This window comes from Augochlora pura, chromosome 5 (genome assembly GCF_028453695.1).
Source record: "Augochlora pura isolate Apur16 chromosome 5, APUR_v2.2.1, whole genome shotgun sequence".
Classification (NCBI taxonomy): domain Eukaryota; kingdom Metazoa; phylum Arthropoda; class Insecta; order Hymenoptera; family Halictidae; genus Augochlora; species Augochlora pura.
Genome location: NC_135776.1, coordinates 730,604 through 747,746, shown reverse-complemented (window position 1 = coordinate 747,746; position 17,143 = coordinate 730,604). Strand labels below are relative to the sequence as shown.

At 50.2% G+C, this 17,143-nt stretch overlaps 1 protein-coding gene across 2 annotated transcripts in view; it reads left to right on the top strand.

Moving 5' to 3' along the window:
* Positions 1–17,142, top strand: part of Toc (toucan) — a 30,783-nt gene extending 13,641 nt beyond the window's left edge. The window contains exons 7-11 of one of the 2 annotated variants that reach the window (XM_078181656.1): positions 5,702–5,827; positions 8,051–8,140; positions 11,959–12,116; positions 12,516–12,690; positions 13,658–17,142. In XM_078181656.1, coding sequence (XP_078037782.1) covers positions 5,702–5,827; positions 8,051–8,140; positions 11,959–12,116; positions 12,516–12,690; positions 13,658–14,832 — 1,724 coding nt within the window. In that variant the 3' untranslated portion in view covers positions 14,833–17,142. The remainder of the gene's footprint in view (positions 1–5,701; positions 5,828–8,050; positions 8,141–11,958; positions 12,117–12,515; positions 12,691–13,657) is intronic. The other variant, XM_078181657.1, reaches the window with a different exon arrangement.
* The last annotated feature ends 1 nt before the right edge of the window (position 17,143 follows it).

Genomic DNA, 17,143 nt, shown 5'->3' with positions numbered 1-17,143 from the left:
CCACCGGGTTAGTCCAATCGAAATGCCCTAATTGCTAAACGGCAGCCAATCAAGGTGTGTTTTCGCGAATCTTTTTGGGTACTTTGTGCTTTATACATATCAATACATATCAGCAAGGCATGCTTGCGTTTAGAATCGATCGGTCTTGCATTCGTAACGAAAGAAAGACTTAAACTTGCCACTGACTTAGTGAGCAGTCTTTAAATTTGAAAGACAGACCCGTTCTCGTACACAAGGTCGCCCGGCATTTCCTTGTTCAGCGACAGGACTTTTTCTTTCAACCGCATTTCGATCGTGAGAATGCTGTGCCCGTTTCGCAAAGCATTCATTGTACTTGCCAGCCTATAGTAAGGTGTAGTCTCTAAGAAGAACGGAGAGGAAGGAAGGAAGGCTGCTGCACAGAGTGGTAGTGGCGACGGGCGGACCTTGCGGAGAACGGAGCAGGGCTTCGGCAAACATGATGCCGGCCGATTTTGCGATATCGAATTATGCTCGACCGCATGCCACGCGTTTTTATCAATGGGAAAAACTCCGGACCACAAAGGTCGGCAAACCTGGCGGTCGCGTGTTGCGCGAGGCTTGCACTTCTGCACGTTCAATGCAACTCCATTCGGGGCTTCGTTCGACAATTTTTTTTTACCCTAACAAGCTCTCCCCAATTTTTCCTAATCGGTTCTGACGCTACAAAAATAGATTCTTTACTCTAATTAACATATTGTATCCAGAATTTCATTATATGTTGCAACCACTATATTGCGGAATGCGTTAGAAAACTTTTGATAGCAAGGGTCGAATAAAGATTCTGAAAGCGTGGTAAAAGGACAGAAATTAAGGATTCGAAAATTTCTGCAATCGATAGGTTCGTCGAACTCGAAAGCCGCATTGTTCATCCCGGGGATCATTAGCTTATGTAATCCTTGGACTATAAATTAGCCTCGCGACGGCTAATTGCCGACCGTGCGGCGTCTCTTAATGATTCGTATCCTTATTACCTCCGTTAATCCAAAGAAAAGCCGATTCGAAATTAACCAACACGGTTTTGCGACGGATAGCCGTCCGAAAAGCCAAGCTACTTCTGCACGCCCAGCCCTAAACTCTCCCCGTCAGCTGACTACCCCCTCCGCGGATTCATCGACTGGTCGTTATCAGGGTCACGAGATAGGAGTCTTCTAAACGCGATTGATCCGCGGGCATTGCTACGTCGATTCCCCTGGCACGTTCCCGAAGGTCGCTACCAGGGGTGGACACCCCATTACAAGTATACCCCTCAGCGTCCTCCGGATCAATTTATTTCGTTCTCGGGATGTGCACGCACGCGTCTTCGGCCTTTGTCACCCATAGTAGGAGCCCCATCCCCGACGAGCATCCGAGACGCTGCCGTACTAAACTGTGGACCATTTTCATAGACGTACAATTCAAAATGTTTACTAGTATTCTCAGCTCTGTTCATTAATTTTTCAAGACATGATTTTCGGCTTCCTTTTAATGGAAATATAGCTCAACGTTTCTGTCGTCGATATTTCGAACATACAATTATTGTAGACATAACAAATATATTACATATGCTGTCTGGCGTTGGAATTGATTATCGACAAGTTGCAAAAACTGGTAGCGATGGGTTCGATTGCTGAAAATGGAGTAATTATGCGACGGTTCAAATACACTGAATTAGCATGACCTGATAACCCCAGTCCGAGGAGGGTTAATCAAATGGAAACTTGATCAAAGCAAACGATGCCAAGCATCGTCGACGATGTCGTCGTTCGAAGTCTAGATCCAGTGAAACTGTCGCGGAGTTTGATCAATGAAACAGGGTTGAAAATGTATAGGGGAGAGAATGGCCAAACTCTGAAGGACGATCTGAAAAGTTGCACGCAGGAACTTCGAAGGGCTGTCTGCTGACACAGCAATCGCGGAGGGTCTCGAATTCTCTCATCCGCTGATCAATGAAATAGGGGCGCAGCAGGGTTAAAAATACGTTATCGTAGATAAAGGATTGACCGTGATTGGTGATATCCGAAGTTGCACGAAGCGACATCAGCAGAAAGAGGCTAAAAGAACATCGACGAGGTAGCTTGGCTAAAAATCAATGAAACTAGGTTGAAAACGCGTCGTTGATAGAGGTCTTGTCCTAAAAGGCTGTTTACAAAGTAGCGAGGGAGCCGAAATATTACAGCGTGCACCGAACAGTCGCGAAGTTGTGCAACCGAAAATCAATGAAACCGGGTTGAGAACGCCTCGAAGACGAAGGTCCAAGCTCGAAGGGCGATCTTCAAAGTTGCAGAAAGGAATTTCGGAGGGTCGCGTTTGCTCGTGGAAAGATCTGACAATGTGTTAGCGAAAGCGGGTCGGGGTGGTGGCCGTAGCGCGAGCGGGAGGGTGTTTTTCTATCGACCGGGGGTGAGAGAATAGGCGGGCGCGAAACTCGGCCGTTCCGGCGGCATCGGCAGCGGCGTTCGATGGCATCCGAGGGCGTCGCGGCGCTCCGGCGCCACTGAACGTCTCCGTTTCCATTGGATCTCTCTTGGAGCAGCCGCAACGACGGCACCGTCGTCGTGAATCGGCTCGGCAGTCCTCGGCGAGCGTCGTGATCGTTCGTACGGCGGCTCATGCACGCGCGTTGCATTTCCGGTGCTGCTGCTTCTCCTCCCTTCGCCGTTTCCGCCTCACGTTGTCTCTCCGTCCTCCGGTTTCTCTCTCTCTCTCTCTCTCTCTCTCTCATTGTCACGCGCGCTCTTTCTCTTTCGCTCTCCGTGTGCCCTATTCGTGGGACTGACCGATTTCATCGAGGGAGCGTAGATGCGTCGGAGAGAAGCGTACGCGGTCCGCTAGAGGAGGACAGAGGCAAGAGCGAGGCTGAGCGCGGCCGGTGCATCGTCGTCAGTGAATGCCGCAAGGTGACGGTGCAAAGTGCATCACGAGCGGACTGCGAGATCTTCCGTAATCTCCTCTCGGGTTCTCCCGTCTTTCGGCGTCGTCGTAATCGTTGCCTTAGCCGTCGCGAAAATCTTGAACTTGTCGTTCGGTCTTCGAGGAAGAAGGACTGCGCCAGCGCGAATGTACCGTGCCGACGTGACCTGATTCCAGCTTGTCAGATCCCGAGGATCGAAAGGGAGCAGGACTCGCAGCATGCTGGCGCGCCGCTGCACTCGGTGCACTCGGAGGTGGAATCTGTGCTCCGGGACCGGATCACCTGCCCCCCTCTCGACGGCCCCCAATGAAAGTTCCCCGAGGTACCGTTATCGCGGGTACCTCTCGGCCTCGTGGTCCCCCAGCGTCTCGTTCTCCTAGAAACCGGCCGTCGTCCGTGCTCGCTCCCATACTCCCGGCATCCTCAAGTTTTCCGGGCTCTTCGGATCGTTCTCGACTCGTTCACCGTGGTTTCTGTCCGCGGGTCAACGGCACCGGTCGGTTTATTTCCGGCATTGCCTTTCTTCGGGCCACCTATCTCCGGCCTGTGCTCGGTGTGTTCACGTCCTTCGACGGCTCCCCACCCGTTTTAGACAGGTGCAGACCTGGCCGCGAGACCACGTGCGCCTCGTCCAAGGCCGACGACCACTGGTCCCGGAGCACCCGGTCTCTCTCCGCCACCTTACGCAACGGAATCAGATGTTGTCGAGCAGTCCGCATGGCTGAGGACGCGCGTCGATCCAGCCGGTGAAAGACACGCCGCAGAGGAGGACCAGGAATCGGGTCAAGCCGCTCCGCGTCGATCTCCGTGCGCCGTGTGTCGAGATATATCTCCTACGTGTCCCCTATCAGTATACTCGCGGTGTCTCGTCGGTACGCAGTGCTCTCGATCTCCGGAGTGCCGCGATCAGCTCGCTCGATGGAACAGGAGGATGTCGCTTGATCGTGGACACGACGATGTGGAGAGGATTGTTCGCGGACAGCATGGGGTGAAGAGGTCTCCGACGAAGGCCCAGGAGGCACCGAGAACATGAGCTCCTTTGCCGGACCGGCCACGGATCGACGGTGAAAGCCGGATCTTGAAAATGGGGCAACAGGGATCGAAGGGTAGGCCGGCTCTCCGGGCGGATTTCGTCAGAGACTCGGCGAAAATGCGGCTCGGCAGCTTCAAGCGAGGTAGAGTCTGTAGACCGTGGCGCGGCAGCCATCTTCCACGTCTAGCTTTACCTCCCGATACCTACTCTCCATCGACGGTTTACGATGCCTCGGAATTTACAACGCGGGGACCTGGACTTTCCGCGCCTCGAAGTCGCCTTTTGTCGAGGAATCCTCGGCTCATTGTTCCAACTTTCGGCTCGCCGATGCTTCTCGTTCAGAATATACGCAGGTTACGATGCGGTCCCCGGCTAATCCTCTAATCTCGCGTCTACCTAGAGAAGTGAGGGGGAGAGAAAACGGAGGAGAGGTCGCTATCAAGCCACCTGTCCTTTTCTTCGTGGTTCATTTAACGCTAGAAAGTTGCCGGCAACACGAACACGAACGGTCGACCGGCTCTCGACACTCGGCAGCTGCATTCGAAAAGGTAGATAGGTCGAACGGTTTCTCTTGACCGAGTCTAAAACGTTACGGAGAAGGATCAAAGGTACCCTACTTACGCGCACCTCTTGGACCAGGGATTTCTCTTTCACGGTAGCCATCGATCATTGTTGGCTGGGCCGGTCCTGCCTGCGGAAAGTGGCTCGACTTGTTAGCTCGCGCGCGATCGAGAACAGGAGGGATTAGCGATGGACCACCACGCGGTCTTGTCCGAGATAATGTATTAACGCTAGGAGCCATTAGCAGCAATCACGATATTCCGTTAGAGGATGTCCGCGAGTAAAAATCGTTTGAGCAACTGCAGAGTCAGCAGCGAATCGTTGGAGTCGGTTGGGTAACCCATGGTTCTTGGTGTGCGTAGAATCTTGTAGATAACATACAAAAAGCACGTCTTCTCTATGCTTTCCAATGAATATCACGATGATTACCCCCGAGGGTCAACATTGACCCCTGGAAAGCAATCAGAAAACTCGCACCCATTCTAGTCTCCAACCGCGCGTTACATGTGTTCGACTTCTTTACTCTCGATCGGCCCGATGACCCTTTTGTCCCTGGTCCACGGCGACCCAGGTTCAACCCGGTGGAACAATCGTCGCTCGCGCAACGTATTAATGGTCGATCGATCGTCAAAGCATCGGTGCCGAGCGGATGCAATGTTCGTGCTCCTAGGCTTGATCGTTTAGCGGTCTCGTTCCCGGGTAGGCGCTAACGAGAATGCGAGGCGTCGCGTTTTTCCTTTCACCGTTCGCCGCGCTCCTCGGTGTACACAATGAACGTTTTCTTTTGCCCGTCGGCGTAATCGGGAGCACGTTCAAACTTAGCTCCCGATGACGCGGGGGATCCGCTCCGGCCGGCGGAGTGCGAATTCCGATGATGCGGGAAACGCTATTAGACGAGACCAAACAGGTCGATGAACCGCGGGAGAGTAGAAATAATGGAAATATTGCGATCCGTACTAGAGACACACCTCGACCCCTCGGTCCTGGCGACGTTTTCCTCGCCGTTTTCATTCGGTTTGTAATCGCGGGAGAAAAAGACACGTAACGGCGACGCGCACCATCCTCGTTGTTTTCGCCGTGGTATAAATATAGTCACAAAGGGAAGCCGGCCGTATAAAAAGGCAGCGGTTCATTTGTCCCTCCCGCGTATCACAAGCTTTTTCTGACACCTCTTTCTCTGTTCTTGTCCATTGCAGAGAGGTCACCAACGTCGACGACTCCGCCCAGAAGAATGGTTGCGAACGGACGCGGTAGCCTGCAGAATCGCGTCAACAGCTTCGACAATAAGAAGAGCTGCGTGGAGATCTCGACCGTCAGCCTCGGTGAGTTTCGAGGGACCGGGAGAGACCGCCGCAGACCTGCGAGAGGCCTGTTGGGGCCCGAATCACGCGACCCCGCTCACACGCAGACACGTTCCTCGCACGCGACGGCACGCTGCTAGCGTTCTAGGCTAATGTGGCTGAAACTATGCAGGCATATCGATGGGGCCCCATTCATTGGCGTAATACTCGGTCCTCTGCCAATCGACGTGGACGTGCTGCAAATCGTGCATAGATAGCTCTCTGTCCAACGTGTATGCATGAAAATGCACTGACCTCCATAAAGAGGCGCTCTTGTACTTTTTAGAGTTGCAAACTATGTTTATATAGATTCTGTATACAATGTGGTAGACTGCGCAATATGGAATATCAGATGTTTTAATACATTTTACAACTGTAAACTGCGTATGCGTAGAGTCTATGTAAAATTCACTCACCGATATGTAGTGTCTTTCTATAAAAGAACTTGAGCATATGCGAAATTTTTCTTTATAGTTTGCGAGGTCTCTGGCACATTGTATTAATACCGTCAAAGCGATAGGACTAGTGTTGATCACAGAAATTTCTAGTATGTATATATAGAGAGCTTCCTCGATGATTGTGAAATTAGAAGTTCGGTAATAGAGCCAGAGAGGGGCGTTGGACAGAGAGACCGGCCTCTGAAATGGTTCGCGAGCGATCAGGCCACAAGCAGTGCAATAACAGCCGCTGTATTAAAATGTCTCCTCTCGTTGATTGAACGGAGGAAACGAAAGGTCGAGGGCACCGCTGCGTGTTTCCGGTTGGTGACCCAATGCGACCAGGATAGAATGTAGCTTTTCCTTGAACGCGTGCCCCTATGCAACCGTGTAACGCCTGTCTATCGGAGTAGAGAGAGCCAGGCATTCGATAGTTTATCGGCGCGTCGATAGCGAACCACCAGGAGGGATCTATTTTCAGTGGAAAGCATAGCATTGAAAAGTATTGTTGGCAACCGGCCACGCCGGTTTCGGCGAGTCGATCTATTGCGTCTTATCGTTTTCTGGTTTACTCGCGAAGCCTTTAAAACGGTATCATGGGAGAATACCTTTCCATGCTGTGTATGGCAGATAAACACAATTGACAAGGGACTTGCGCGTCTAATCAAATAGCCAGGACAATAGTTACGCTCTAAATGTAACCCCAACTTATGCTAATTCAGTTGGTGGCAAATGTTACGCTTGCAAGCTTCGTAGTATGTAGGATGAATCGAGCAACAAAATCGTTAGAAGTATTCTGACATAATTTTATATATTGTAGCGTTAAGAGTTGCCTGCGTGTGAGTCATTCTTTTTAAGGAATCTGGAATCAAAGGAACATTAATTCTTTTATGGATCCCATAGAAATTTGCGGACATTGATGTCGCGGCGGAGCGATGATTGTGACGTAGCTAGGGTAATTAACCGTTGGCGTGGGTCGTTGTCGCCACCGCTGTTTGTCCCTCGGCACAGGTCAGAATCGTAACGGTATGCGCTCCCTGCCACAGCCATTATGTGACTTAAACCCCTCCACGAACAACCCCGTCGTTCAGTTTTTGCTAGACCTTCGTCTAGTACGGTGTTCTTGATTTTCTCCATTTCAAACTCACTCGTTCAGTGGAACGTTGAACACGTTCTTTGAACATAATATTCTGTTACGGGAGTGTGGTCTTCGTGATCGACATCGTTAGCAGCGACCAGTGACTGTGCGTCGTTAATCAGGGCAATCGAGCCCTAAGGATTAGTTGCTGCAATCATGGTGGCCTCTAGCTATTGCAAATTCCACGGTATTTATAGGTTAATAACTATTTTCGACATTTGGTCAACTTTGCGTTACTTATTAGAATTGTCAGCGACATTTTCAAACCCGGGTAGCGATGCATGGACATTGACTTGTGTGTAATTCGCATCGTCAAATATTTCTTGATGCAAGAACTGCAACTTTTCGGTGGTATAGAAATGTAACTTTGCGTTTTCAATCGCTCGTCTCCTCCGCCGATTTGCTTCATTATTATTCCCCTAGAAGACGGTCGCTGTCTCGGTCGAAGTTTCCACGTAACAGGTTCCGGGGCTGGTTCGCATTATCTCACGCGGACAGCAAAACGGTTTACGGGAAACGGTACTCGCGCTCTCCTCGCCTCTCTCTCTCTCTTTCTCTCTCTGTCTCTCTCTCTCTCTCTCTTGACTCGTTAAGACGGATAGTGTCTATTCTTTTTTTTTATTATTTCAGAGAAGAGTCCGTCAGCGACGCGAAAGCCGGCTACAAGAAGATTAACGAGCACCGTCCCGACGAAGCACGGTTCCACTACAGTGTCGAAAGGTATTACATTGATAATTTCGCGCGATCATCACAATCTTGCAACGTTCTTCTCTATTGCTGAATTGAGGAATCGTGCTCGGTCTTCTGTCTATAGTCTGCCTAACGATACGAGTCTTTCATATGTGTATATTCCTTGAAAGAGATTGAACATCTGTTGTTTATACTTAGCGGTCAGATTCAGTAAAGTATGACCAATAGCTGCTAGAAACGATTACGCTATTATTATGTCATATACCAGATATTCGATCACGCTGATTGATTAATCCCGTTAGAAAGACTATAGAAGCTCATTGTATTCTAAAGTTTAAACATCGATTGTGTTTGTACTGGTCGAGCGCAGCCCCTGAACGACTGCAAACCGTTCGACATTCCCGCAAAGACATCCACATTGCCGGGCGCGTAGCCCCTGAGCGACGACAACCGGCTTGCATCCGCGAACGCCTATCGCGTTCCCGCGATGATAATAGTTGGAGGAAACGTCCGGACGAGCTTTCTAATTGATCGGCCGGCAACCGGCTGGTTTCTAAAAAGGTCCCACGGTTGTTTCACGGTGCGTGTACGCCGTGGAACACGGATCCTCCGTCGTTTCACCGCGTGCTCTTCGAGTCTCGCACGCGTGGCGTCCTATAGAAGAAAGTTGCTTTCACTGGGCCCTGATCAGGCCCGGGCCAAAACGGTGCACCCGTATTAAGGTCCCGGGAGTTTATGAAAAAGCCGCGGCTAAATCGTTCTCGGACAGGTAGGGAAGCCCCGACGCCACCTACACCGGCGAAAGTAATCCCTCGACCGGTCAACTCTTTGGTAATCGACGGAATTTACGCGTTCGCTACAAGATTATGCAGGCTCAGTCACGCGATCGGCTCGTCGAGCCGAAGAGCCTCTATAGGTCGTGTGGCAAATGCCCTAACCGACCCCGAAACTCTGCGGACGTGTCTCTTGGACCTCGCTTCTTCGTCGAGCGTCGAAATTTGCACATTTCCAACAATTTTTAGACACCTACCTTATATATTTTTATAGTTTATCTTTTATTTCTTTCGCTCATTTACGTTTCGCGCATAATAAATAACAGTGGTAGTAATAATAGTAATAATAATAATTAGAATCTCACAGTGGTATTGGCCAAACTGGTACTCGTTTTTAGAATTTCATCTCGCCTACTTTCATGCAGCTCGAAGCAATCCCGGTTCAGCTAGTCGAACCATCGCAGGTGTATACACGTAAATTCCGATTGGTCGTTGCGTCGAGGCGTAGAAGCTTGCCCTCGGCGAACAATGGAAATAAGAGACGGTCTTCCGAAATGTTCCGAGGTGGTCTAGGTCTAGCACGCGAGAGTGTTATCTGGAACAAATTACCGAAGCGAAGATCATTATCAATGACCGTCCGCGTCCTAGAAAGCCCGGTTATCCCGTATCAGGTCGAGTTTCTACGAGGCTCTTCACGGTCTTCTACTTCCTTTCGTTTTAATTTAGTGTCCCCATTAATCATTCATGAACGAGCCGAGCCGGCTGCGAAGGATCTGCGAGATATCCGCGAATCCTCTTTGGTGATTGTAAAAGCATCGGCAATTAGATTCCTCGCGCGACTCCGCGCGCTCTGACGAAATGATCGCCGAGGGTTGGCCGCGTGCGGAATCGGCAATCGGTTTCGAGGTCCTGCGCGACGGAAGAGCGTTATCCGATCGTCGATCATTATCCTCGGCCGGCCGGGCCCCGGCCACGTATTGTCTCGCACGATTACGGGCCCGGGCGACCATCTAGGGTCGAGCGATTCCAAATGGAAAAGTGAATTTATTCGGAGCACGGCACCGAGGAATAATTCATCGGCCTCTGGGCGCCGAGTCGAGCCGAGCCGATTTATTCTACTCCGGGCAGACGAAACACGCCGATCCGAGGGAACTTTACGAGCCAATAAAACTCGCCGCGGCGCGCGGCCAACGATAGGGTCGCCGTGTGCCGGTCGGATATTAAGTGGCGTTTGTCGGTTAATTTTCCAGTGAAATGAAGCCACCACCTTTCTTCCTTCTCTCCCTCGTCCCATCCAGCTTCTTCTTTTGTTCCTCGCGAGCGAGCGCGAGCGATAGAAATCCGAACCTCGGAGGACTTTCTCGAGTCGGGAACAATAAGAGAAACAGCCGCTAACGGGGTACTCCAGTCTAGATACCAGACTCTTTTCCCATAAAACTAGAAAACCATTTACCACGCCTGCCACCGTTGTTTACGCTTTTACTCGAGATTCGTTATTCCAACGAGATAATCACGGCTGCGATTTCGGTTTTAGCGAGCAGCAATTTCCAAAGCGCGGTAAGCACAGGCTTTCCAGATTAGGGACTAAGGCACACAAATTCTTCTTGCCGTCTTATGCAATTCTTCTGTATTTAGCTCCTTCATATTCCACTTTGATTAGTCGAGTTTCTTCAGGTTCGCTTACCCGGCTAGTTGGCCGACTCGTTACTTTAGTTGCTACTTGACTATACCGTTCGCACTGTAACCTACAAGTCCTTCTCAATCTGCGAAGTTGTCGTCGAGCCGGTGCATGTCCTCAGCGTCGGCGCACCTGCCTGAAAAGGCGCACGTGTCCCGCGAAATCGGCTCCAATCCATCGAGTGAAACCGCCTTGGACACAGTTCTGGAAACGTGGAGCCAGTTGTGGGTCGGACACGGTTTTCCTCGTGTGCCCGACGTCTTCGTCCTCCTCCGACGAGGTAGCACACACCTCGTTTCAAGGTGGTGGTAGGAGTGGCCGTCGCAGAGACGGAAGGAGGGATACGTCGGTCCGCGAGGCAGCCTGTGGCTCGTGCTAATTCAGTCGAAGTGCGGACTTGCTCGGCAAATCGCTACAAATGACGGACTCGATTAGATCTCTCGCCGAGGTATCGCTGGATCGGACGTTCTCGCGTCTAGACATCCGACGACCGTCCTAAAGAACCGAGAATCTACTCGATCGGCTAAAAATATATTTCAATTGGACGAAAAACGGCTTCGTCGGGGCACCCGCTTCGCTCCCGGATTGTTCCCGCTTCTCCGTGCAACATCGAGGAAAATCGCAAAGTGTCGAGACAGTAGCGATGTGTGCGTGGAGTTTGTCGGCGTGTGTTCCGAGGATTGGAACAGGCGGCGGTTGGGCATCGTCGGAAACGCCGTGAGGAGAGAGAGAGAGAGAGTGTCAAAGGACGAGAGATTACAGGATACTTCGATGTTCCCATTAGGGTGTCGGGTCGAGGTGCACGCACCTTGGATTTCCCGTGCGGCGGTCTCGTGCACTCGACCTTAACCCAGAGACTGAACCGGGCCGGTCTTGAACGCGTTCCCTGGCTTCGTTTTCCGTCGCGTGCTTTCACGTCGGTGCGAACTCGGTAGGAGGATGGTGGTAGTCCTCCTCCGGTGACGCTGGTCCTGCCGAGAATTTTCCCGCGGGGCGCAACCGGGTTTTCTCCTATTCGCTCGCGGCACCTTGAGAACGAGGATCTCTGGGAGAAACAGGTAGCCCGACTTTCCAACCGTGCTCCTCTCTCTCTCTCTTTCTCCCTTACCGCTTGTTCGCAAACGAGTTTTCCGCTCGCGCGCTCGACTTTCTTCGCCGGGCCGCGAACATGACCGGGGACAGTGAGCCCGACTCCTCGGGGACTCTCGTCGCGTTTCACCGGTCCGGGCCCGCTCGACGAAACTCGACGATGACCCCCTGACCCAACACCTGACAGGGTTGCGCTGTGCGAGCGATGCGAGGCCAACCGGAGATCATCAAGTTTACATCGGCGAAGTCGAAACCAAGGGCTTGAGAGTCGATCCCGATGGTGATGGGACCTGTGACCTTAATTGCAGATCGGGAGACCAAAGATCACGGCTATGTGGTGAGCAGGGCGTCCCTGGAGACCCGGGACCAGGCCGCGCAAACCGACGGCCTCTTCAACACCAGGAACCAGAGGGCCGAGCAAATCGTTCAAGCCCTGTCCGTCACCGTGCAGTACTTGGCCTGTGAGGTAGGTTGCCTTCGTCCTTTATCTGTTTGTTAACTTATCCAGGACGACGAACGTTTGTCAGGTAAAAAATATACCCCCTGGTGCAATTTAAAAAATGTTATTCATCGTTGAAAGGCGTCCACATTCTACATCTCTCCACTACTGTAACTAGTTGTATAGTAGAAAGAATTGACAATTTGACTCTAATACGTTTCAAAGTACTTGACACCGACGTCATCGCCGAAGGGTTAATTGTTAACCCGCCTTATTCGAACTGAATTTGCAATCTGCGCGAAGCATGCGGTATACGCAGAAAACTAGTTCGCCTAGATCGTACCAAATAGAATCCGAGAAGCCTCCTGCATTCCGGCGGACACTTTTAATTCGTTTAACCGGTATATCGTTGCTTGTCGCATACAGTTGGACGCATTTTCTACCCCGAAGCTCAAAAAGGAATTGGAGAACATGAAAAAAGAATGGATGTCGAGCTGCACGGAAATCGAGGAGCTGAGGACTAGAAACCTCGGCATTGAAGAGAGGCTCGAGTCGGAGAGGGAGAATCATCGCAGAGCCTTGGACCAGCTTCGCGAAGATCGTAAGTCTTGCCAGCAGTTTTATTTGTCTTTCTTTCTCAGACTTCTGGCTCGTCACCGCGCGGAACACACTCCTCGTGATGTAATTTACGCAGCCCGTTACTCCACTACCCTTCGAAACTATTTCTAACAATTGTTTTCACATTGTTTTCTTTCCGTTTCTGTTGCCACGAATTACTTCGGCTCTCCTCGGAAAGGTTCAACGAGCGGAGAGTTTTTTGATTACTCGTTGAAGACCGACTAGATCCAAGATCTTTGCAGCTTTTAACAATTACTTAAAAAATTATTCAAAATAGAAATAGATGTCTATGTAACTTTCAAACGAACATAGACAATTTCATTTTGCACAGAAATCCGCAGTCTAGTGATTTCGAATTTCAAGTTGCTAAGAAATGAATGACGTTCGGGGACAGGGTGAAGAGTTAATTTGTGGACGTTTCGCATTAGAATCGGCAGCAACGTTTCATCCGCTTTGTGCCAACCGTTCATCCTTTCGTGTCATATATATGATAATGATATTCTCCTGGTAACAAATTTAATGGTTCCGATGTCGGTGGCAGAGGTTTAAAGTGGAGCAATTGTTAATTAAAATCCGCGTGACGGCCGGCGGCCCACGCACCATCCGACTCGGCCCGGCTCGAAGAATTTTCAAAAGCGGCCACGCACACGCTCCATCACAAACACTTCTCTCTCTCTCTCTCTCTCTCTCTCTCTCTCTCTCTCTCTCTCTCTCGATTTAGTGGCCACGTAACGTTCATCGAGGTTAATTATAGGTTGGCACGTTCGACGAATTCGTCCTAGCTTCTCTCCCCCAGTTTATCTCTGTTTTTCTTCCCGTTTCTTTTATCCGAACAACATCTCAGACACACCTGTGAAGGTATTCTCGTTATCATCCTATGGAAGAGTTCCAGGATATGATTAATTAGAAAGGATCATGTAAAGACGCCTACATGCGCTTTTCATTTTCAGTGGAAGCTCGACACGCGGATCAGGTGACGATGCTGGAGGCGGCGTTGCAGGAGGAGAGACGGAAAATGAGCGAGGCCGCAAAGGAACATCGAGCCGCTTTAACAAAGTTGCGAGCAGAACAGGAGGCGGAATACGCCCGCAGGGAAGCGGACTTGAAGCGGCGGTCGGTGGTGCACGATCAAGGAGTCACGTTGACGGCGGAAGTCGAATCTTTGCGATCGGTGCTGGAGATCCGCAGCCAAGAGATCGCATTGTTACGATCCGAGCTGGACAACAGCAGGCGCGAGATCGAAGACAAAGACGCGTTGCAACAGCGGGTGGACACACTGGAGGCTCGGTGCGAGGACTTGAAGGCACAAATCCAGTGCAAAGAGTCTCTGGAGAGACAGATAGCCCACGACAACGAAGTGCTGCACGAGTCGATTCATCAGATCTCGAAGCAAAACAAGCGCCTGGCGCAGCGGAACGAAGAGCTGCAATGGAGGCTGCGTCAAAAAAACGAGGTGGTGACCGTTCTTGCGAATCTGACACCTAGGTTGTCGCGGTCCCTGGGACCGGAGCAGGTCGAGCACACTCTCTCGCCGGACAAGAACGGTCCCCAGTCGTCCTCGATGGTGAAATTCTTGGTGGAGAAGGGCGACTCGGTCTCCTGGACACTGGAAATCGACGACGAGATGATGAAAAGCGGTAGTAGCACGGACGGATCGCTGACCATGCCCTCGAAGATCAGCAGGCCGGACTCCGCATCCGTATCTAGGCAAGGATCGCTACGATTGACACCCAGAAGATCATCAGTGGATATGAGAGCTAGGTCAAAGAGCATCTCTGTAACCGATTCCGCACGAGTCGAAGAGTCCGCGTGGTCACCGTCTTGCAACTCTACGCCGATCCCCCGGCGAAGACCCAGGAGCGACCCCTCGTCCTCGTCCTCGTCGACCTCCTCGTCCTCGTCCTCCTCGTCCTCGTCGAATTGCGCGGTCGCTGTCGCGGTTGCAGCAGCCGCAGCCGCTGCCGCTGTCGCCGACGACTGCGGCGGAGGACAAAGGCCGCAGGAGGCCGGCGGCGAGGCGATGATCGAGGAAGCATCAGCAACCAGCAGCGAGGACGAGTCGTCGACCAGCAGCAACATTACGCAGCTGCCCATACAGTTCGCCTGGGGAAAACCAATCAAGTAACGTTCTCGTGAACGTTTTGATTTGTCACGATACAGAGCCCCAAACGCAAACGCCGCGTATAGATCATCCGCTCGGTGATCGCTCGATCATCCTCGTCGCCGGAACTCGTTCTATGTACGCGCACCTTTTTCTATTACCGTCTGTACCTGTTATACTTGTATGTATCCGATCGCGATCAGCGTAGGCGTAGATCCGTGAGGAATCGAGTCGGACACGCGTTTACTATACTCGACCCCAGCGAGGAGGTCCAATGAGTTTGCTGTTACGAGAGCTTAAAACGCGATAGCTTCAGCATGCTTTGATTGCTGGTGATCGTCTCCTGGAAACCACGAGCACGAGCGTTTAGATTAGAGACAATTTTTACAGTGTGCGAGTGTGCTCTTTTCCAAACAGTGACTCTTCTCGCCGAGCTGACCTTTCTTCGACATGTATCTTTGTTTCTCTACACGGCCGCCTTCCGTGTCCATGTTCGTAATTAGTCCATGGTTTCCGATTGCTTCGACGCGTGAACGGATCTCGGGATGTATTCGTTGACCGGTTCCGCAGCAACTTGGTATTTTGTTGTCCCGATAACCAACGGGATAGGTGAGATGACATTGTTTGTGGAATAGATCGGTGAATGATCTATTCGGGGTACAGGGTTCGTTCGAGTCCGTAACAATCATCCCTAATTTGCAAAGTTATGGTTCTGTGTAATTTTATCGAGTTAGGACTGTAGGCAAGTTTTGAATTGTCGTTGTTGTATCGATGGACGCTTAGGCGAACCCTGTATTTGCCGAAAGAGAGTTCAGAGAGAGAGAGAGAAGTCTCCTTTAAAATAGAGAAAAGTGCGCGTAAAGATTATCGAATCGATTTCGTTGGAAGATTGATCAGTGGTAGGATGTCCACAGGCTACCGATGGCGATTCGCGAAGCCACGCGTTTTGTAGAACCGAATTGAATCGGGTTACACATGAGTGCGCATGAGTTCAATCAGAGACCTCGAGTCTTATCGAGGGACTCGAGGGTGCCAAGAACTCTCGTTGTAATGATTGTTCGTACAATCGTTTCGCTGGCAAAGCATCTAGCTTAATTATCCGCGAAACGCTTGCGCCGGTTCTGGCTGAAAAACCGGCGCGTAATTCGACAGCCTCGACCCTGAGAACTGTACACTGTCTTTGTTTGATTCGCGACACTTTTACACATGTCCGTTTTATAATGTATAATGCGTTTATATTTCGTCTGTACATAAACAACAACGATGTTTATAAATTAATTAGTCTTTATCGCAGACATTGTACATAGACAACGACCGTCAGTCAAAGCGATGATCCTCGATGAAAAGAGAAAAGGAAAGAGCAAATATGAATAGCGAGACGAAACGAAAGAGGGAAACGAATATTTGTGCGCTCACGACCAATACTAACTCGTCGTTGAGACATATACACGAGTATATTTCGCATATGTAATATACATGTGCAGCTTACCGAACAGTACGATTATCGTGGTTCTTCGCATTCGGATCGATTCAATAATTTTTCTTCTTGCCTACTACAGCCCACGTGTCGATCATCACGAGTCTCGTATTTGTGACTCTTCGCAAACAATGAGTTTTTATAACGTTTTGACATTTTATCAAGGCAGATGTAACATTCGCGACACTCTTTCACAGATGGAAAAAAGTACGTTGCGATGAACAATGTTTACTTCCAGCAGGAGTTCGCTGATTATACGATTCTTGGACCCATTATATCTTGTATCGTATTATTTTTCGTTGTATAGCGGTATCTTTTTTCTAGGCAGTTTACTTATTTTGATTGCGAATGGTTTTTTAAATTAGACCGAATCCTAGAAAAATTTAAATATGTTTGGTTTATAGCGGTATTTCGTAATAGTACCTAGATGTACCTTCAGGAAACGAAGAGTTCGCGAACTCTTGTTGTTAGCAAATTAAGCATTTTATTGTCGACATTAGACCACGCGATTCGATTTTAACCGCCCCGTTTTTCGCTGCGACATCGTATTTACAGTTGATAATACAGACATCACTTTTGTCGTGTCGACTGCCGTGCGTTGATAAATAGTCGATCGAACGTGCATATGTCAATTCGGAATGAATTGAAACACTCTGTTCCACGGATAACCTGGGGAAGAAAACAGTATGTTCGGTAGCAGTAGTATAGGAATAATTGGAGGGTGTCGAATTATAAGGAAACAGCAAGTATTATTCGCCGAGAAGTGTGTGTTTCTCTCACATGTGCTGGCAAATTCAATGTATTATATACCTATCAAATAAATATTATCTGAATTAAGATAAATCCCGTAGAGTCTTT